Source organism: Peromyscus californicus, unplaced genomic scaffold, assembly GCF_007827085.1.
Source record: "Peromyscus californicus insignis strain IS unplaced genomic scaffold, ASM782708v3 Scaffold_15__1_contigs__length_86483966, whole genome shotgun sequence".
Taxonomy (NCBI): Eukaryota; Metazoa; Chordata; class Mammalia; order Rodentia; family Cricetidae; genus Peromyscus; species Peromyscus californicus.
Genome location: NW_026294447.1, coordinates 7,806,736 through 7,828,752, shown reverse-complemented (window position 1 = coordinate 7,828,752; position 22,017 = coordinate 7,806,736). Strand labels below are relative to the sequence as shown.

The 22,017-nt window shown below is 38.9% G+C and overlaps 1 protein-coding gene across 7 annotated transcripts in view; it reads right to left on the bottom strand.

Annotated features, from left to right (window-relative positions):
- Dgkb (diacylglycerol kinase beta) overlaps positions 1-22,017 on the bottom strand; it is a 713,645-nt gene that overhangs the window by 619,774 nt on the left and 71,854 nt on the right. For 4 of the 7 annotated variants that reach the window (XM_052738362.1, XM_052738366.1, XM_052738363.1 and 1 more), the window contains exon 2: positions 13,052-13,307. In XM_052738362.1, the coding sequence (XP_052594322.1) occupies positions 13,052-13,121 (70 nt within the window). In that variant the 5' untranslated portion in view covers positions 13,122-13,307. Of the gene's footprint in view, positions 1-13,051; positions 13,308-22,017 lie in introns of those variants that run through there. The other 3 variants (XM_052738360.1, XM_052738361.1, XM_052738365.1) reach the window with 1 other exon arrangement.

The window sequence follows — 22,017 nt, the reverse complement described above, 5'->3', positions numbered from 1 at the left end:
AAGTAAGTTATACAGAAGGAAGAAAGGTTAAAAAGTCCGAGCAAAAGTTAGATAAAGAGAAACAGGTTAATTTAAGTTAAAAGAGCTAGGCAAAAATGAGCCTAAACTAGGCTGGGCATTCAAAACTATTAAGAAGTCTCCATGTCGTGATTTGGGAGCTGGGTGGTGGCCCAAAAAGAAAAAGCCTGGTACAATGGAGGTGCTCATATATAGTGGCAGCTGTGGCCAATGCTTCAGAAATCCTTCCAGATATGCTGAGAGAAGTGTTTACCATCTTTAAGATCCAAGAAGAGAAGACCCTGGAGATGATTTGACTCCTAGAAAACAAAAATTACTAGAAATAGCTAGGTAGTTTCTGGCTGAAGGACCCCCAAGTTAGTCAATGGTTTTTGTTTTGCACCTGTGAAATAAGAATGGTGAAAGGAGATTGGGGAGACAGTGTCCTTTTCCATGACCTTTGATGAAGATGCGCATGTGCTGGAACACACACACACACACCCTCATCAAAATCAGTCAATTTGATCTTGATAATAGTCATATTAATGACAAGAATGAGTCCTCTGTTCCATGAAAACCATGAGTCTTTTCCTCTTAAACTTCTTCTTCATGAAATAACATGTAACTACAGCAGAGAAGGGAAGTCAGTTTCTAAAGTCTGAATTTCAACAGGTCTAATTTTTTAAAAATAACATAACTAACCTCTAATATTCATAAGGAAACTATAAGCTGTAGACACTGAACTGATGTTTAGAAACATCTGGGTGACTTGTTTCTCTGTGCCAAAGCTGTGACAACTAACCTGAATAGCTTCTGGAAGCCAGTCACCCTCTGGCAGCTGCAGGAGCTCCAACAGTACCAGTCTTTCTGCCAAAGGCACCACAGCAGAGATACTGGAAGAAAGGGCAACAGCATTCTGGAATTCATTCCCTTGCTGAGGTTTCAAAGCACTTGGCAAAATAGAGGATGTGGCTAGATGGGGGCCACTTGATGCCTTCTCCACATCCTCCTTTTCTGTGTTTGATAATAAAACACTTAAAAATAAGGTAATTGTGACTGATACTTGAGAGAAAATTGTGTGTGTGTGTGTGTGTGTGTGTGTGTGTGTGTGTGTGTGTGTGTGTGTGTGTGAAGGAGGGGGGCGTCCAAAAGAGAGTTAAGAGAGAGGAAATCTTTTCTTTAAATAAAATAGATTTAAGCTCATTTTTCACAAGTATGATCTAAAAACACTCAACAACTTCATTCAGCTTCATGTTCCTGGGATGAATATAGAAAGTGGGTGAACTTTTGACATTGAAAATGGAGGCCAAAATGGGATGCCAGAACCTGGAGCAGGGAGAAGGGAGCAGAAACAGACCAGAAACAAACAAACAAACAATGTTCTGCTCTGAAAGGCTGCCTGAATGGAAAATGCGCATGCTCACCCCTCTGGCCATTATGGTGTTAATGGCTGCTATTAGCTTCTGTTTACTGAAAGACACCCCTGGGCTTCTTTCATGTTCTGTGGATTTTGCAAGCAGAGATACCAGCCAACTGCCTGGATTCCAGTCTAGCCTTTCAAGGATTTTTTATATCAAATGTTTTATAACTATCTTGAGCAGAGATTAGGCATTTTTATTGTCCATTGTAAAAGCTGCCAAGAACCTTAACTCAGAGTTTTCTTCCTACAACTTAATTCTCTGTCTGTGCAAATGTGACCTCCTCTTTTCATATTTTCCTATGGGGACTGAGGGAAGGAGCCTTTACACACATGAGGTGCATGCAGCTCACTCTGACGTGATTAATGAAGCCCCTTGCCTCTGACCCAAGGGTGTTGTGTCTTCTGGCACCCATGAGTCTTCAGCATGCTAACTTTATTACATCATCAGGAGGGGAAAATCTCCGATCCTCAAAACTTGGCAGTATTCATCCATATACAATCTGGTTTGGGGAATGAGAAATGGGGTCTTGAGATACCTGGGAAAGGTTATAAAGCAGCTGTGGGATTTGAAGATAAACTGTGTAAAATAGGTAAATGAGAGCTTCCTTTAGCTCAAGTCCATATCTCAGAGTCCCAAAGAAGCAAACTACATTATTCAGCAAATAATAAAAATAGAAATATATACTTGGGAGAAGCAGAGATATTGAACTCCAGGGAATGTAAAGAGAGTTGAACAAAAACTCTGAATACTCTATAATAATGCTAGAAGTGATAATTAACTCACCGCGGGAGCTTGCTGTTTACAAGGCAATTCCATACACAATATTTTATTCCTGTCTTATGAAACTCTTTTGAGATAGGCTTCTTTATTTCCTTAATTACACAGCAGAGGAGATTAAAGTTTAAGAAGGTTGTATCACTTGCCAAAACCCCAAACTCCTAGTTGGAAAACAAACAGTATAGATAGACCTAAGGAAATTAAATGAACACCAAAATGAGAGCAATATTTGTCAATAGGCTTATGATGTTTTGTGACCAACTATCCCTTTTATTTTGAGAATCATCCACTTCAGTTTTGCCCCCTGTGAACCCTTCTTTCTTGCTTATGGAGAAGAACAAACTTCTTATACTTACTCTGTGCACTTTAGCTATGTCTTTTTCTCATTTCCTCCTACAAAGGGGATCGTATTCTTCCACTGCTTCTCTTCCATTCAATTCACTGCACCCACTACACTAAAATAAATAAATAAGAACCTCCAATCCCCTTGAATTCCAAATGTTATAAAATCTGCACACATTGTGGTAATCTGTAGAGCTCATCGTTTGCATTGTTATTTTTGTATGTTTGCTTTTATGTATTTGGGACAGAGCCATAATATGTTGCCCTGACTAGTCTAAATTCCATCTGTAGACCAGGCTAGACTTATATTTGTGGTGATCCTTCTGTCTTATTCTTTTGAGCTTCACAATGACAGGTGTGCACCAGCAGGTTCAAATAAACCTGACCTTATGAAATGCTTTTGTCTTTTGATTGTGGAATAACTTTTCACTTACCCATTTTCATCTTTATTTCAAGTTACTATTGCTTTACCATTCTCATGGTTCTCTCATAAAGTCGGTGCTGGCTAGTTTTATTTCAACTGGACATAAGCTAAAGTCATCTGACAGAAAGAAACCAAAATTAAGAAAATGCCTCCTTACGATCAGGTTGTAGGCAAGCCTGTAATACAGGGTGTTTTCATTAGGGATTGGTGGGTCAGGGCCCAGCCCATTGTGGATGGTACCATCCCTGGGCTGGTGGTCATGGGTTCTTCAAGAAAATAGGCTGAGCAGGCCATGAAGAGCAAGCCAGTAAACAATACCCTTCCATGACCTTTGCATCAGCTCCTTCTTCCAGGTTCCTCCCATTTGAATTCCTGTTCTGACTTCCTTTGATAATGAACTGTGATAGAGGAGTATAATCCAGATAAACTCTTGCCTCCCCAAGTTGCTTTGGTCAAGGTGCTTCGTCATGGCGATGGAAACACTAACTAAGACACCCCTCTAGTTCTTTCACTCATAGTGTTCTCTATTGTTTTTTCCCATCCCTTCCTTCTTTCTCAGTGGGCTTCCCTAGGACTTCTCATATATGACCTTGTTTTGATAACCACTCACTATGCAATGGCACATCACTCTGTATCGTTGAGTCTGAATTCTTTCTTGAGCTTCAAACCTTTGTGCCAAAGTATTTAATTTATACCTCAGTATGAAACCCTATAGAATCCTATAGCTCAACTGTTCAGTATCAAAATACTCCATTTTCTCTCTAAACTTTTTTTTGTACTCCATTCCAGTATTAAATGAATCACACTGACTTAGGTGTGCAAATCAAAATGCCTCATTTCTCTTCCTTAGATCTCAAATTTAATTGGAGAGTACATTTGTTCATTTTCCTCCAGAATCTCTCTCTCATGACTGCTATCCTCTTTTTCAATGTCTTAACTTCATGTAGCTCTGCACAACAAACAGTCTCTTTCTTCTAGTGCATTGTATATATCATTCAGTATAAAATGTAATATTATTTCACTACCCCCCAAATTGGCATCTTTAGTGCATTCCAATGACAATAGACAACCTTTCCTAAAAGTACTCATACTGTCACATTTGTGATTATTGCGGAATTCTTTGCACCTTCTCTCTGGACTTATTTGCACAGCCATGTGCACAGAAGTATACTAGACAGCGATGAGCATACATGCTCACTAGTACCTTAGCTCATTCCTGATAAACAACATTCCTTCGTCCTTATGTATCTGTTCTGGTAACTACATGAACTCTGCTTCTCTAACCTCTTTGCATTATTGTCAGGTAAAATTAAAATCTCGTTGCCTTTTACCTTCTACTCATGAAACTGAGTAAAAATCCAAGAGTCTTAAGTACATCGTGTTCAAATGATTGATTTATTATTATGTACTATAACATGTCTCTCTGCATAAGCTGTTGTCTTTTAAAATAAAAGTATTATACTATTCAATATCATATTACCAGATATAAAAATGAAGCCTAGGAAGAAAATATACCACATGCATGGTGCATGCAGTGATCGACGAAGGAAGAAAATTAAGTTCCTCTATTTGTATTTGTACTTTCTCTACTTTCTCCCTGTTTTATTCCCTAAGATGATGAGTGAGGTGGAGTCCAAAGCAACCTCTAATAAATATAGCCAGGTTTAAGCACAACAGATTTGAGGATGAAGCATATCGTTAAGATACATAAGTCTATGACTCCAGACAGCAGTAGGTTATCCAAAAGACGTCTCAGAGAAGGCCCAGCATTGATGGTGTACCAGAAGCCAGAGGCCTTGAACTTGACCAACAACACATTATGCAATGAACATTTACAAGTAAAGCTGAATGGACAAAAGGGTATACTGCATGACACACCACAGCTTCCAATGCCACTAAGACAAATGAAGAGGTGTTGGGGAGGCAGGAAAGATGGAGGAGGAGCAAAGTGATCCTGTTGTTTTGTGGTTTGTGTGGTAGTTTAAATGAAATTCACACACACACACACACACACACACACACACACACACACACACACACACCCCGCCGGAAACTCATAGGAAGTGGCACTATTAGGTGTGGCTTTGTTGGAGTAGGTGTGGCCTTGTTGGAGGAAGTGTGTCACTGGGGGCAGGCTTTGAGGTTTCTGATGTTTAGGATACTGCCCAGTGTCTCAGACCATTTCCTGTTGCCTACTAGATGTAGGACTATCAGATACTTAGCCAGCACCATGTCTGCCTGCATGCTGCATGGTTCTGTCGTGATGATAATGAAACGAACCGCTGAAGTGTAAGTGACCTTTCCCAATTATATGACTTTCCTCTATAAGAGTTGCCATGGTCATAGCGTCTCTTCACAGCAATAGAAACCCTAACTAAGACACCTTGTTTTGTTTTTAATTAATATTTTTAAATTTTTCCTTTTGGAGGAACATTACAGGTGTGAGAGGCCAATATGGAGGGACTGGGAAATGAGCCTGATTGAGGTGCATGATGTGAAATTCCCAAAGAATCAATAAAAAATTGTGTTAAAAGAAAAAGAAGAAAAGAAAGAAGAAAAAAGAAACATAAGCCTTCAGAATATTTTTGTTGTAATTGGTGTCGTTATTATAATTAATAAAATGGCTTATTACCATTTTAAAATGGAGATTATTACTTTTGTTTTATGTATGAAGAAATGGAAATTTGAAGCGATTGATTATGTAATTCCTTAAAGTAAATAGTAAACTATTTTTTACTCTCTTAGTTCTGGTCTAAAATAAACAGTAGGTTGTATTTTACTCCTCTGACACTGGTCATAGTAATGGTTTTCACTGCATGCTTTTGTACACAGGAACATGGAATGACTGTCCTCTTCCATGGGCTGAAAGTGCAATGTAGTTGTCGGAGGAACTTGGGCCAAAGACATTTGTGTCTGTCCCTGCCAGTAAGACACAGTCTCAGAGGTAGTCACCAATTCCTAAGCTTGTTCCTCTTACTTCTGCCAATTTCCAAAGGTGATGGCTGCTCTGTCACCCCAGGAGTTACAGTTGAATGCAAAATTGAGCCTAACTCATGTTAGATCAGATTTTAAAAATGTAATAGGGCATATTTTATCCAGTTTTCTAAGACCAAACCAAAAAGTCTGTAACAGAATTAGAAGTAGGAAAGCAGTTTATGTGATATTCTCCTTGTACCTCCTGGCTATTTCCTGCATTCAATGTAAATAAACAGAGGGCACAAAATACATTTGATACTGAAAGTTTAAAATTTAAGCTTCATAGCTTCTGTTTCATATCTCAATTCTAACTGTATGGAAGCTCACTAAGCTTTCCAGATCTTAGATCTAGTTAATTTTGATGTGTGATGATTTTACTTATTTGCAAGGTTTTTTATAATAAAGTTTATCAGAAATAACTTTTAAAATTATAAATGTGCCGGGCGGTGGTGGCACACGCCTTTAATCTCAGCACTCGGGAGGCAGAGCCAGGCGGATCTCTGTGAGTTTGAGGCCAGCCTGGTCTACAGAGCGAGATCTAGGAGAGGTGCAAAGCTACACAGAGAAACCCTGTCTCGAAAAACCAAAATATATATATATATATATATATATATATATATATATAAATGTAATAGGAAGAGGGAACAAAAATACTGTTTTGTCAACATACTAAGATAGTATGAGCATTTAAATCAAAGCAGATATTGAACTCATTTTGACCAATATTCCACAGAAGTCATACTTCAAAATTAGTCTATTGAAACACAAATTTAAATAAATTGATTTTGAAAGTCTAAAAATGTTAAATAAATTAATGCTAAAAACTCATCAAAATTACATGTCTACTGGGTGTAAAATAATGGGAAAATATACTTACTACCTTCTTTTACTACTGCAAGACTCAAGCATAGAATGACTGTGACAGATATACAAAAGACAAGCAGACAAGCAGGAAATTGAGCTTGAAGACTTTAGCAAACAGAGCCAGAGATGAGACAAAAAATGTTATGCTGCCAACATACATTCCAGAAATCCAGTCTGGGTCAGGGCCAGGAGCTGGCAAGTCCATCAATGTGAATCAGAAGAAATAAGGTCAGAAATGAGAGATGCATCTAAAATAGGTCCTCAAATGCAAATTTCAGGCCAATGGCGAGGGCAAAGTCAGAACAGGGCAGGTAAGCCAAGACAGCACAGTCAGAAGGCTTCAGTCAAAGGAGAAGGACAGGCTGTGGGAAATTAAACCACAGCAGTCGCCAGCTGCGCGGTGCTGGTCACGACCAGGGCCTTCATTGACTGCAAAGCACCTGGCACACTTCTGCACACTGACCCCCCGAATCTGTGTGATCCCAGGAAAGCGAGGCACACACCACAGCACTAGGACTCCAGTCCAGCTTTATCTGACACCAAATTATGTGTTCTCAGACAGTGTGTTAGCTGGCACTGTGCCATTTATCCATTCGACGGCCATGAAGAGAGTAATTACCAGTAAGTGCCTTGTCCTCCCAAAATAGAGCTGAGCTAACACAGGGCACGAGACAGAAGTAAAAGCAAATCTCAGCATGATAAATTAGAAAGAGGACTAGCATGTGATCTAATTTGTTTAACAATGAATTAGATACACATACAGCCAGGGCGAATACACACACACACACACACACACACACACACACACACGCACAAATCATACACACACATGCACACACACATACAAGCACTGTGTGTGCATATATGCGGGTGCTCACACACACACCCATACTGTCAGGCTTCTTTTCTTTCTTTCCTATGTCGTCTTGGATGGACAAAGCACAAAACATTTCAAAAAGTCTCAATCAGCTTTTCATGTCTGAAGAGAGGTCTCTTAAGGAGGGGAATAAATCTCTTAAAATGAGAAAAAGATGTCACTGTTAGATGCTTCATGGTTTTCTTCTTGTTGATGTCCTTTTCTGTCGCATGTATATATTTTTCCCTTCTCCTCTTCATCCTCCTCCTCCCTCTCTTCTTCCCTTACATCTCTTTTCTTCTCCTTTTTCTTTTCTTGGTGTGTGGTTTGGGGGATTGAATCTAGGGCCTCAACCACACTAAACAAGCATCCTTCCACCCTACTCCCAGCCCTCCGTGTGTGTAGTGAAGGAAAAGTGAGGGAGACTTGGTGAAGAGAATGAACGGGCAGGAGTAGAGCATTGAAGTCTGCACGTTCATCAGACAGAGCATTGCTGAGCTTCATGAACGACCATCCCAGTGCGCTGGAATGGGGGCCTGTGCGTGTTGGTATAAAAGGATTCATTTGAAGCTGTTCTCTCCTTCACCACCTACCCTGTCTCTCTACCGTTCTCTAGTTCTTTCTCCAGAACTGAAGCCCTCCCTTCGGTTTCCATGAACTAGCCTTAGGAAGACTACTGTTGTGCTCCCATGGGGAAAGACAGGTCTGCCCTCTCCAGTTTCTCCCTTGACCTACACATACCTCATCATGTCATTAAAAAACTCCCTGCTTCCACCTTAAATCGCAATCAGCCTGAAGCAGATAGGACAGAAATGCTGCCCCAGCTCCCAGAGATTTGGAGTGAAGGGGTTGCCATGAGGAATGAATGGGAACTGCTATTTTTGCCTAATCTTGAAAATATGGGCACTTTTCACAAGATATTCTCAGAGGTTCATCTCAACCACTGACGTTCATGAAATAAGGAGTGAGCTGCAGAAAAGTAGAATGTTTACCTGAAAAGAAAATTTACATCCTACCTTCATGAAGTCAAGACCTGGGTCATCTTTCAAGAAAAGAAGCTAACCCTCAGAGGAGGAATTCCTCACCCACTATGGGGTATGGTGATATTTTATCTGTGCTGAAATGTGATATTTTATTTGTATGTTAATAAATAAAGTTTGCCTGGAGATCAGAGGTCATAGTCAGCCATAAACTGAAGTCAGGCGGTGGTAGCACACGCCCTTAATCCGATCACATGGCAGGCAGGTGGTGATGCCTTTAATCCCAGTACCAAGCATAGAGACCTGGAGGTCTGTATAGACAGGCAGTGACAAGGAAGTGATGTGGCTGGGCTTAGAGCTAATGAAAAGGCAGAACAGGAAAACAATAAAGACGCAGGTTAGGCCGGGCAGTGGTGGCGCACACCTTTAATCCCAGCACTCGGGAGGCAGAGCCAGGCAAATCTCTGTGAGTTCGAGGCCAGCCTGGGCTACCAAGTGAGTTCCAGGAAAGGCGCAAAGCTACACAGAGAAACCCTGTCTCGAAAATCCAAAAAAAAAAAAAAAAGACGCAGGTTAGACAGGAAGAAGCTCTCTTGGGAAGCTACAGTGAGGTGGTAAGCTAAGGTTAGTTGGCGACTATTGCTCTGATCTCTAAGGCTTGCATCTCTGTATTTGGCTCTGTGTTTCTTATTTAATAAAACTGTTTAGAAATTCATCTACAATGGGGGTTTCCTATGTCACTCTAATTCCCCATGTCCTATAAAACCATTCAAATCTCAAGAGAAATTCAGAATTGAAATTTTGAGATAGAAGGTCTCTTTAATTTTCATCAGGACTGGCCTTGAATAAATGTTTCCTCCCAGGTGACAACGATTAACCTCCGATTTTGGGAGCATTAGAGCCAACACTCTAGTTAGTAGCTACACTTTTTTTTTTCACTGTCCTGCATGTAAAATAAAAAGAAAAAAGTGTAGATGATAATTATGGCTAGTGGATTTTAGATTGATCTATTTTTTGCAACATTATATTTAAGAAATATAGACAAACAACTATTGTTTTGATCTTGTCATTTACCCTGCTGAGGATCCAAACCGGCTACTTTCCAGAAAGATTTATTCCTCAGGGAAGATAATTTACTTTCCACTCAGGATTATTATAGCTTTGATGAGGTAATGCTTATAAATTGTTTGTAGTAGGGCAGTAAATATCCGTTATTTGTGATGATCAATGCTTTATTAAGCACCACAATAAAAATATTCCAAAGTGAAAGTCTATGTTTTTTAATTGAAAAAGATGAAAATCTTATACTTGATGTCACATTCTGTGATGTTTAATTTTGTCAGCTCGATTATTTTGAAAATCAGGTAGACTGGGATTCAGGATAGAATAAAGGAGGGAAGTGAGAGTGCCTGATATGTATCTATCTTTCTATCTTCTATCATCTACTATATCTTTTTCTTTGTCTCTTTCTCTCACCTCTTTCCTGGCTGTCATGGTGTTACATCGAAACCAAGCCAAAATAAAGATTTTATTCATTAACATGTTTGTTCACATATTTGTGACAGCACAACTTCCCAGGTTATACCGTTAGACAGTACGTGAGACAGGCGTCTTCAGGGGCGGATTCTTGTGTTAATGGACCTTCAAAGTATCCTTTCACTTGTTGTCAGCTAAAACTTTATGGTGCAAGTGACTATGCCCAGGAAGCATTCCTGTTCATCACGTTAATCCCCATGGTCTTAAGCTGAGCACGTTCAGGACTGGATCAGCCTGCACATATAGGATTCTTGAACAAAATCCCCATGTCCCCTTTGTTTGGGGAAATCATTTGCCTTCCATACAGGAAACTTTGGATTCTATCCCCAGTATATCTTAAAGTGGTCATAGCAGCACAGCACTGTAATCCCAGCATTCAGGAGGTAGGGGCCAGAGGATCAGAAGTTCAGTTTTATTCTTGGCTATATCTAGAATTTGAGGGCAGCCTGGGATACATGAGATCTTTTCTCAAAACAAGTTAAAAAAAAAAAGTTTGCTTATAAAGCTGAAGGTTTTTTCCCATGGACTCAATCTGAGTGCCTCTCTCCCGTGGAAGAAATAACCTGAATCAGAGTATTAGGCACCTTGGTCTTCAATTCACCATAATTTTGCATGCATCTACACTGCCAGCTGCTATAAACAGTATGAAAATTATGAATGTTTGGAACTGTTCCTCCCATAACCCAATACCTTTCAAAAAGAATTCACATGCAGTAGAACACTTTCTACACTGCAAACAGAAAGCCTAATCCAAAATGACAGCAGGCAGATAATGAACCATTTGGAAATATCCTGTCTCATGGACTCAGAAGACATTCCTACTCAAGACAAAACTTGGAGTCTCTTAACCCATTGCTGGGCCCTGAAGCCACAGCAGGAAGCATAGAGCGAGCCATAATGAGATAAGCTCAATTCTACACGCAGCAGGAGTGAGCGCTCTGTCTTGTAACAACAGTTCAGATGACTTTATATAAAGTGTGGAGACAGAAATTAGACTACCCTCCCACATCTCAATGAAAATGCTTCCCATGGAGTGACTCAGCCTGCAACCCTAAACAGGAGCCTGGTCACAGCATGCCTCAGGCAGCCACAGCAGGCTCCACATTAGCTGTCTGCAGCATGTGTGGGACAGCACAGCACTAAGGCAGCCGATTGCACAGGGGCGTTTACCTTGTGAGCAGGCTCTAGTCTCATAGCAGATAAAGAGGACCCTGACTCTTCATGCCCCAAATGTGGCACGTTTCTGCTTAATTACAAACAGTAAGTTCAAATGGCCCACACAGCATATTTATTCTATGGTAATACAGCGATTGTAAACAGTTTTAGCAGTAAAAATTTTCCAGGCATTCTGCTTACTTCCCTAACATAACTTACTCAATTTGATATGTGTAATAATTATTACTTCCATTATTTTCATCATTTTATTGCTAAAGGTACAAAAAATAATGTACAGAGATGTTAGGAAAGTTGTCCAGTGTCAGGTACAGGATTAGGATTTCCACACACACCTTCAGGGGTGCTGGTTGCTACAGGGAATGCTATCACAGTTTCACCCTGTTCATCCATTGTCCATTGGGAAAACAGCCAGGAGGTCTAGAGAGGTATCATAGTTACAAGTTCTATTGCAGTAATGTGGGGAGAATCCACAATCAGGTAAGAAATGAGAAGATGATCTTTGTTATATTCTCTGGGTTCAATTTGGACTTAATTTTGCTATTGGAAGGGTTTCAGGAGATCATCCAATCTTCTTAAGTATCCAATAGCCATACTCCATTCCCTCAAAGCACACAAAACACTTATTTAATATTTGACATGCATAGTCTTAGCTTGTTTCAAATTTAACTATGATCAACAACTTATTTTAAAAACTACCCATTAATGCATTTAAAATAACAATTCATTGTTGAAATATTAAAAAAATAAATATTAAGAATATTAGTCCAATATGCTATTTCTCTGATAGACTATTAAGGAATGTTCATTCCTAATGTAATGTTAAATTGTAAGATGAAAACTCTGATCTCTAAGCTAATGGCATGCACTGAATGTTGAGAGAAATATATGACTTGTAATCTTTACATGATGAGTGTATTTTCAGTCACTTTTGATAATGGCAATTTATTATGCAAGAATGCATTCTAATCATGATATGCTTTGCTTCTTAATTACCTGGGAAACTCCTGGAGGAATAAATACCATTTCTCTTGTTATCTTGATTTGAGAAAGAACAGCAAATCTGATGATCATAAGATCTCAACTAGTTTTTGCAGAGTTCACAATTAACCATCCGTTTGTCATCTGATAAATTCTTATACATAAATTCTTACTGTACACACATAATGAAACTTATCCCGAACTACCTTACTGTTTAGTAAACTATCTTGATCTATAATTTGAAGAACTAATTAAACATATTTGCTTAAATTCCTCACATCTTCTCTTCCTTTGGAATTTATTGTTGAGATTAGGTACTGCTGTGGAACACAATGCATTCAAGATCCCTTCTCTTGGTTCTTTTGGATAGGTTCACAGAAAGCAAAGGGAAACACCACCACCACCAAAAATAATAAAATAACCCTTCCTGTCTGGATCCTTCCCTTTATTTCTATTACCAGCAGTGTTTCCCAGGCTCAGTCTTATATCTGATGTCCCAGTTTCTTTTAAATTTGATAGATGATTTAATTTATCTCTTCTTTTTTTTTTTCAATTTTCATATTAAAAGGCAGTTCTAAGTTGACCTACTTGTGAATATAAGAGATTTCACATTGCCTGCATCTGTCCACAGGACAAACAGGATCTGCGATCTGTTCTTATAATGAATCATACCTTGTTTAACAAAAATGTCAAATTAGATCATATCGTCCATATGAATACTTACACTCAGCATATTTCTGAAGTTGGGAAAATTCTGAGGGGCTGAGATGGGCCCATTTCTCCTGGTTTGTCATGGTGTAGGTGAGGAAGGCCTTCCAGACCAGAGGAGAGATTCCTTATCCAGGTGTTGGGCAGAGCTCTATGCTTCAAAGATTCTACACAGTGTGTTTCATGATGAACTACCTCAGGCTTTCAGAATATCCAATCTGACCACATGAAACTGCTGTGGATGTTTGTAGTTTCAATACTGGGTTAAAATACTGTGAAAAGAAAAACACGAAGATCAAAAGATTAGCAATATTGAACAAAGAAAAATGATAAGGAGAAAACGAAAAAGAGAAAATGGTAAGGTTTATCTGTCCTAACTAATACATTATGAATTCATTTTATTTTGCATATTTTCAATCTTTAATTGCCTCTTCATTCTTTAATGGCATCCCATATTCTTTCTCTAACAACAAATCACATAAATAAATGTAACTAAGAGTACAAAATGTGAAGAACATTTTGCTTAATCAAAGTATGCTGACCAAAGTAAATTTATTTGTGTCCGGTTTGATAAAATCCACATACCAAGGATAGACTGGAACATTGTTTTTATGATTTGAACTCATAATTTTTAAAATCTCTAAGCAATACTAAAAACAGAATCTAGACCTAACTTACTAAAGAGATTGGAAATCGTATACAATTTGCTAATGTACTAGATTTCTAATAGTGTTCTTGAATGGTATTCAGAACTGAAATATATATCTACCATCATGCAAGTCAGTTTGGGGGTCCTATACAATTGCTATATAGCAATTAAATTAGAGAATACTTTTAGTTTTATATTCTTTAAAAATTTCAATAAATATGCCAAATCAAAGTAATTCCAAATGTCTGAAAGACTTCCTTAATGAGAGTGAATGACTCTAGTGTGACTCATATTTTAAAATAAATCCCCAAGTTGTCACAGGCTTAAATTCACTGGCAAATTCATAAATACAAAAAGCGAACTCCATCTGGTTTCGATGTTTTATCAGAGACTGTAATCAATTGCTCAGTACTCAACCAGTCTGGCATTGGAATCTTTATAGAAACTGAAGCCTGAGAAGAATTACTTTATCTCTAAAATTACATATTAGAAGATTTATGAAAACAGGTATAACTAGTAAAAGCCACAATACCTATAGCATGACTGAGAAGAAAACAAACAAACAAACAAAAAAACATACAACAAACAAAAATTCCTTGTTTTATTTTTGGTACCTTTTGTGCAAGCCAGTAGCTTGTTAATTGGTGAGAAAAACAGAGAGATCCAGATGTGTTAACAAATGACCAAGCTCTTTTAAATCAGTCAGGACACACGTAATGGATATACCTGTGTCTCCATCTGTTTCTGTCTGTTGATTTCATCATCGACACTGGTTTCACCCTGACTCTTTGCTGCTCTCCAGCCCCATGCAGTTGGGTAAAATGATGCACTCTGTCATCCTTATCCAGGGGGAGACAGAGGATCCAATCACATTTGCCTCATTACATGCTCTTTCCCAGGGATTTCAATGTTGAGTGCAGTGGGTGAAGGACAGGGTAAAAATGGTTATAACTAAATCATTACAAAAATAGTTGGACACATGCTTCTGTTTGAACCTGACTCACTAGCCAGATTTCTTGTCACTTCCACAAATTAGTGATGTCCCTTTATTAAAGAATTAAATGTGAAGACATACCAAGACTATCACACATATGTACAATTAATATTCATCAACCAATTTCTTTTTAAAAATCACAGGTAAAATGTGCAGATCAGTTTATGATCTCTGTAACCCCCGAATCTCTTGTGACAATAATTCATTAATTCATTCTAAAACCGTTTGTTGAATCTCTGTTACCCAACATTGTAGTCAATGGAGACACAGCAAAGAGCTAAACATGGAGAAGAAGAAAATAATGCTGATGCTTAAAATACATCAGCTATCAAGGAGACTGCACAGCTCACATAGTGTGTGTGACAGCATGCAGTCCTCTCATTTGAGCTCTGTGAGACAGGCACTGAGAGACTTTCATCAAGTGAGGAAATTGGCATGGAGTGATCGGCATCCTGGGAGTGTAACAGTCTCTCTCCATCCTTAATCTCTAGGCCTTTCAGTCTCTATACTCAGCATCTTGGTAACAGAACTCCAGTGTGTGTATATACATTTAGACTACGTTACCAGGTTCCTGGAATGAAGGATTGGAATAAAAGCTAAGAAGATGTACATTGAGGCATGCAGGAATGTTCTGTTAGAATAAAATGTGGTAATGGTCCCATTAAGCCTTTTTATCTGTTCTTCCTTCCTGGTGGCATGTTTGGTGTGTGTTGAAGAGTTTCTGGTACTGTGGAGGTAATTGCTAGAATGGAAGCTGGGAGCTTGGTAAAGCTCAATACGTTAGTCTGGGAAATAAAAATAACAAACAGCAGAACCGATTCAAGCCATTTCCTGTTCTATGAATAAAGTTTTCTTAGAGAAACTAGCAAGAGGCCTGTTTTGTTTTGAAGAATTATAAAACACTGCAACAAACAATGAAGGACTAACCCAGAATCCTGAAAACCTCAGCAGTCTTCCATTTCAGAAAACAACAAAAGTGTATCGTTATCCTCCTACAATTCCTTGTGAAATTGCTTCTAACTGGACTTTAAACTCTTCCCTTTTCTTAACACATGCCATTTCCAAATTCCCCTGTTGTACTTAGATATTCACGAACTGAAAATTTGCCAGTCTGACAAATTGCCAAAATGATAACTAATCAATTATGATGTCTAGTAACTTACAAGTCCCAAGACAACTCACGTTGCCCTTAATTCTGTTAGGAGGAGACAAATATTAAATAGTGTAAGTTAAATATTAGGTGGTAAAACATTGTATTTGAACAAATGCAGGGGTGATGCTGTCTATGAATGTGCAATTTCAGACCGAACGACAAGGGTGGCCATGCTGAGCACACAGTACAAGCAGCTCAGGTCACAGGTCGCTTTAAACTTCAGTTTCTTAGTTTTAATTAGTGGTGTGCAGGCAGAAAAATGATGTTCGTTTAAAACTCGTAACTAGATGAACCAATACATCGAGCCCATGAAAAGATAAATGTAGCTTGTATAATATCAGCTCCAGAGACACAGTTACGCTTCATGCCACAGAAGGTGTTGAAAATCACAGCAGCACTTTCTCACAGTCTCTGCCTCTTCACAAATGGTTAGAAAGAACGTGACAATATTCAATTGGGAATCCCCATGGTGTGTTCGCAGATTTCCGTTCCCCTGCAGACGGCTTTCTTTAGGCACATGAAATGAGTGCCAGGAGGGAACCACTGCGCTGGCTTTTGGAAAGCAGTCTAATTCTGGCTTTCTCATCTAGTCAACAGATGTGCCACTTTGCTTAGTTAGTGGCAGGAAATAATTACATTGGAGGAGCTGAAGAAAGCTATTTGGCCCATTGTACCTAGGCTGAAAAAAATCTCCATATTGCAGGAAGGACTCAATGTCCTCATGAGAAAAAAAAAATCGTCAAGTAATATCTAGATAAAAGAATCTGGGGTTTGTTGGCCAGTGTGGGTTTTTGATAATTATATGAAGTCAGCATGTCATGACTCTAATCATTGAATAAGATTCAGTGAATCTTAAGACATCCTGGGGAATTGAAAAAGAACATGCACATACAAATGTACAGTGTTACAAGGATGGAAACTACTGCCAGAATCTCAAGAACCATAAACTCCTTGTCTGAGGGGAAACAAAATAGAAAAAAAAATAGATGAGTAAAGATACAAGAGCATCTAATTCCCATAGTTTGTCCAATGAAAGCAGCGTCAAGCCAAACAGGCTATCAATGCTTTAATTTATAAATCCTTACTCATTTGACTCTGAGAAGTCTAAATTTGAGACTTGACAGCAGGTAGGCACTGTGCTAAACAATGAGAATTCAGTAATATGCTAATTAGATTTGACACTTGGGCTCCCAGATTTCTTTAGGTGAATGACCTAAATTAAGTAAACCAACTACCTTAGTAAATGATTAGAAACTATGCTAAGTTACATTTAAAAAAAAAACAGGCAATAATATTTTATATGGAAGAAAAAATATGGCTTGATTTAGTTTGTAATATTCCAAAAGCAACAAAAGAAGGATTCTATAAACTAAGTGATAAAGGTTTACAATTATTCACACAACTTGACACACGCTAGAGTCAGTAGAGATGAAGATGCCTCAGTTGAGAAAATGCTTCTTTAAGGCAGGGTTGTAGACAGGGTTGTAGGGTATTTTCTTAATTAGTCATTAATGTGGGAGGGCCCAGCCCATTGTGGGTGGTGCTATCCCTGGGCTGATGGTCCTTTCTTCTATAGAAAATCAGACAAAGCAAGTCATGAGGAGCAAACCAGTAAGCAGCACCCCTCCATGGCCTCTGCATCAGCTCCTGCCTTCAGGTTCCTGCCCTGTCTTCCTTCAATGGTGAACAGTGATGCGGAATTGTAAAAATTTAACCCTTTCCTCCTCAAGTTGCTTTTGGTTATAGTGTTTCACCACAGCAATAACAACCCTATTTCAGAATTTTAGGGTATTTCTAAAGAAGCAATAGCATTAGACTCTGTTGAGCAAGAAATACCAGGCCACACAAGTTAGACTTGGAAAATGGTTAAAACTTGATATTGAAGATATTATTAAAGATAATATGACGTGTTATAAGTAAATTATAAAACCATGTGAGGGGGATTAAGAAGTTCATCTACTCGGTGGATAAATGAGAGCAAAGCATTAACAGTGGGAAGATCAATGAGCAGACTAGTCCAGTATGGAACAGCTCACAGCTGTGTAACTAGGAGGTGGCAGTTCAGATGTAGGTAATATATTGAATGCATACAGTTCAGATGCAGGTAACATATTGAATGCATACAGTTCAGATGCAGGTAACATATTGAATGCATACAGTTCAGATGTAGGTAATACATTGAAGTTGAAATGCATTTTTGAGGGATTGGAGAAACGGCTCTTCAGTTGAGATCATGCACCACTCTTACAGAGAACCCACATTTGGGTCACAGCAGCACCCACATTAGGCAGCTGACAAACACCAGTGAGTCCAGCTCCAGGGGATCTGATGCCCAATGCCTGAATTCTACAGACACCAGCACACACAGACAGATGACCGTCCTTAGAGACAAACACACAATTAAATGTGAAAAAAAATCTTAAAATAATGTGAAATTTTCAAACAATATTTCATAGTGGATAGATTACTTATTATTTAGGAGACACAAAGAGAAGCTGAAGAATTCCTTAGTACTTGAATAACACTAGGTTAATAGGAGCAGAACATTTCAAATTTGATTGTAATCATTATGATCTTTGCGATGAATATCAGATTCCTAATTAAAAACACTGGTAGATGGTAGAACTAAAAAAGACTGATGAGGTAGGATTTTCTATGTTACCCAGTATTCACAGTGTCTGGAGATGAAAATGTGTGCCGTGTGTGTTAGCAAAGACGCTGTAAGGAAAGCTCTGCCGTTAACTGTTCGCTGTTCACCTGCAAAGGCTGCAACCAGCTGATAGCCTCGACTTTTTACTCTCTGTGGAAGCCAACTTGGGTTGTTCAGACACAGGCCAATGAGAAAAGATGAAAACAGATGCCACTTATGGCCAGTGAGAATTCCTGACTGGCCCACACAGATTCCAAAGCTCCCCTCTCCATTAAGCTGGCTGAGAAGTTTTTCAAATCATCATTGTAGTCTGAGGCTACTCTTAACCAACCCTACATAGTCTATCAATTTACCTCTCTATCTATCCATCTATCTATCATCTATCTATCTGTGTATCTCTCCCTCTCTCTCACATTTGTTTTTACTGATTTTTGTTTAGTTTTATACATGTAGCTAATGAATTTCAGTCCTATTTAACCCTGATTTACCTTGTCTTATTCCCCTCCTCTACCATTTAGACCTTGTTTTTTCCAATAGACCCAACTCATAAACACACATTTCTTTTCAGTGTGACCCATGGAGTTTAATTAGGTGTATAATCATAAATGGAGTTATTGATTAGAACACTGATAATTTCTCAGTGCCCACACCATTGAAGAAATGACACTTTCCTTAGCCACCTCAGTATTTACAGTCAGTTGAATTCTTTGTCTAGTCAGTAAAATATCAGTTGTAGATTATCCCCTAAAACCTAGGATCTAGAACGTACCCTTGGGTCCTGGGTCAGAAGTACAGTACTAGAAATGAGTTCTCTCCCGTGTATCATGCCTCAAATCCAATCATAAGGGGGTGGTTACCTAATTCACACCACTATTATACCAGTGGATATGCCATGCCAGGCTAGTTATTCTTGTAACACAGGGTTCACAGCCACAGAGAGTGGGAAAGCAGTGTAGAGCAATGGGGAGGGTGAAGGAAAAATGTATATGTAAATCTTATGCAAGCTCATTAAAATAAAATTTAAAAAAGAATTTGAGCAGAAGTATTCTATTGGGTGTGTGGGGTTGGGGGAAATATTGCTCCACCCAGAAGCCCTAGGTTCCTAAACATACATCTCTAGGCCAGATGTGAGATACCTTCCTGTGAGTGGTTGGTTGGGGAGGTCCCAGAGGCCCCAAACAATATAAGACATTGCCATTGTTTTTGGTTGACCCCCAGAAATTAATTTTAAGATACTGTTGCTAAGGACACTACACAGTTTGACCATAGGACATGGAGAACTGAAGCTCGACCTGAACTGGAAGCTTCCTCAACACGCAAGTTACAGGTGTCACATGTGACGATAATTAGAAAGTGGTCTGTTCCTGGCTTGCTTTTCTCCTCTGTTATCTTTTATAGGAATGCTTTCCTCTGGGCTTTACATTCCTAATTCCATCTCAGTATTTCCTGGAAAAAGATCCCAGTACAAAGCAGATGGCATCCTTAAACTGAGTTAGAGTTTAATGCCAGGATTATTTAAGAAGTATTGGCTAGGTTTAGGAAAGCTAATAGAGCATTGTGTAGGGGCCTGCACTAACCATACTTGAAAGCTTACTGACTCTGTACCTGGAAGGAAGAGCAAAGCAAGGAGAGCTCTGCACAGACAGTTAAAAGGCTTGTCCCTTCCAAACTTGTGCAAAAATACTATTGCCATCACAACAGCGCAAAGAGGTAGGATTTTGGGGTGGGGTATTAGACTATGCCAGTTCTGCCACCCTATGTGGGTTAGTATCTTTGTGGAAGGGGAGATATGGCCTTCTTTGCCCTCTTTGTCATGTATCCTTCACCATGAGAAACAACAAATACGAAGATCCATGACATTTACGTTACAAATCTCTGTTTTCAAATATTTTGTTTATTTATCCCACATGTGTGTTGTATACACATGAGCGGCATACACACATGTGTGGCGTGGCATATGTGTAGAAGTTAGAAGGCAACAGACAGTGATCGGATCCATCCTTCTACCACATGTGTCTTAGAAATAAAACTTCCATTGTCAGGCTTGGTGACCAGTTTCTTTACCCTATGAGCTATCTCAGCAACCCTATACTGGATTTCTTATCCTATAGAATTGTAAGAAAATGAATTCCTGTTTATTTTCAATTATTCATCTTCAAAGACCCTATTACAGCTGCATACAATGGACTGAGATAGGAACCACGGTTTTGAGAAGAACACATGACCTCTCAGTAAGCTAGCCATGCTGGAAGCAGGGGGATGCATTCTCCACTTTATCTTGCCACGTCACCAGTCTCCTTCATTACATCACATTGGTCAAGTCGAACCATAATCCAGAGGTCAATGACCAATCTTTGGTGTAGTCTTTATATAAAGCAGGCTCGAGAAGCACAGGGCAAGATGAGAAAAGAAAAGCAAGATTATTAAAGTGGCATATAAGAATTATTTAACTCCCGTGGTGCAAGAGTTTAGTATCAAAGAGATGCATCCGGGTAAACTAGTAAAGAGTGGGTTATCTCAGGTATAAACAAGGTCCTTAAAAGGCCTCCCACAGGGTATCTCACCATCCCTCTAACAAACAACTAAGACCTTCCACAACATACCCCACCACACCTCTACCAAACAACTAAACCTTCCACAGCATAATCCACCATACCTCTAGCAAACAACTGAGACCTCCCACAGCATACCCCACTACACCTCTAACAACTGAGACCTCCCACAAAATACCCCACCACACCTCTAACAACTGAGACCTCCCACAAAATACCCCACCACACCTCTAGCAAACAACTAGAAGAGTATGGTATCAGAAAAGAGAACCAAAAAGGAAGAAAGCACCATCCAAAGAGAGGACAGAAGTCATTTTTTTCCAAAGCTGCTGTGCAGTTAAATAAAATGTTGTTTGAAGCATCCAATTGACCTATAATAATATATTTGTCAGTGGTGGTGATCTTAGCACAATAATTTGTTTGAAGCTAGGCAAGCCAGACTGCAAAGGTTGTGTTAATGGAGCAGAGTTTAAAGGAAGGACTGCAAATGTCATCAACTCTTACTTAAGTGAGAAGTACAAGGACAGAAGAATGTAAGTTCAGCTAAGACTTTTATTCATTTATTTATTCATTTAATTACCTTGGTAAAAATTACCAAAATAGATATTTTAAAATTATTTAAACTTTGTTATTATCCCTGAATTTTAGGAGAGAGCTGAAGTAACTAGTCTGTCAAAGTCATTAAAAAGCCAGGGGATTAGTTCTAGAAAGCATGTGAGAGCTGAAAATATTCTTAAGGATGGGTACAGGAACATTCTACAGATTTTGTCTCTAGGAAATCAAAATTTGCTAGGTGATTACTCCTGTTTTCTCAGTAATGTGTCCCAATAATCAGCAGAGTATTGAGTTATAAAGTAATGATGGGGGAGGAAGTAACAGGAAAATATGAAAGTAAATATACAAAAATATGAGGAAGTGGTGTCGATGAAGGCATTCAGTGAAGACGCCAGGCAAAGTTAAAAGCCAACTGGATATCACAATTGA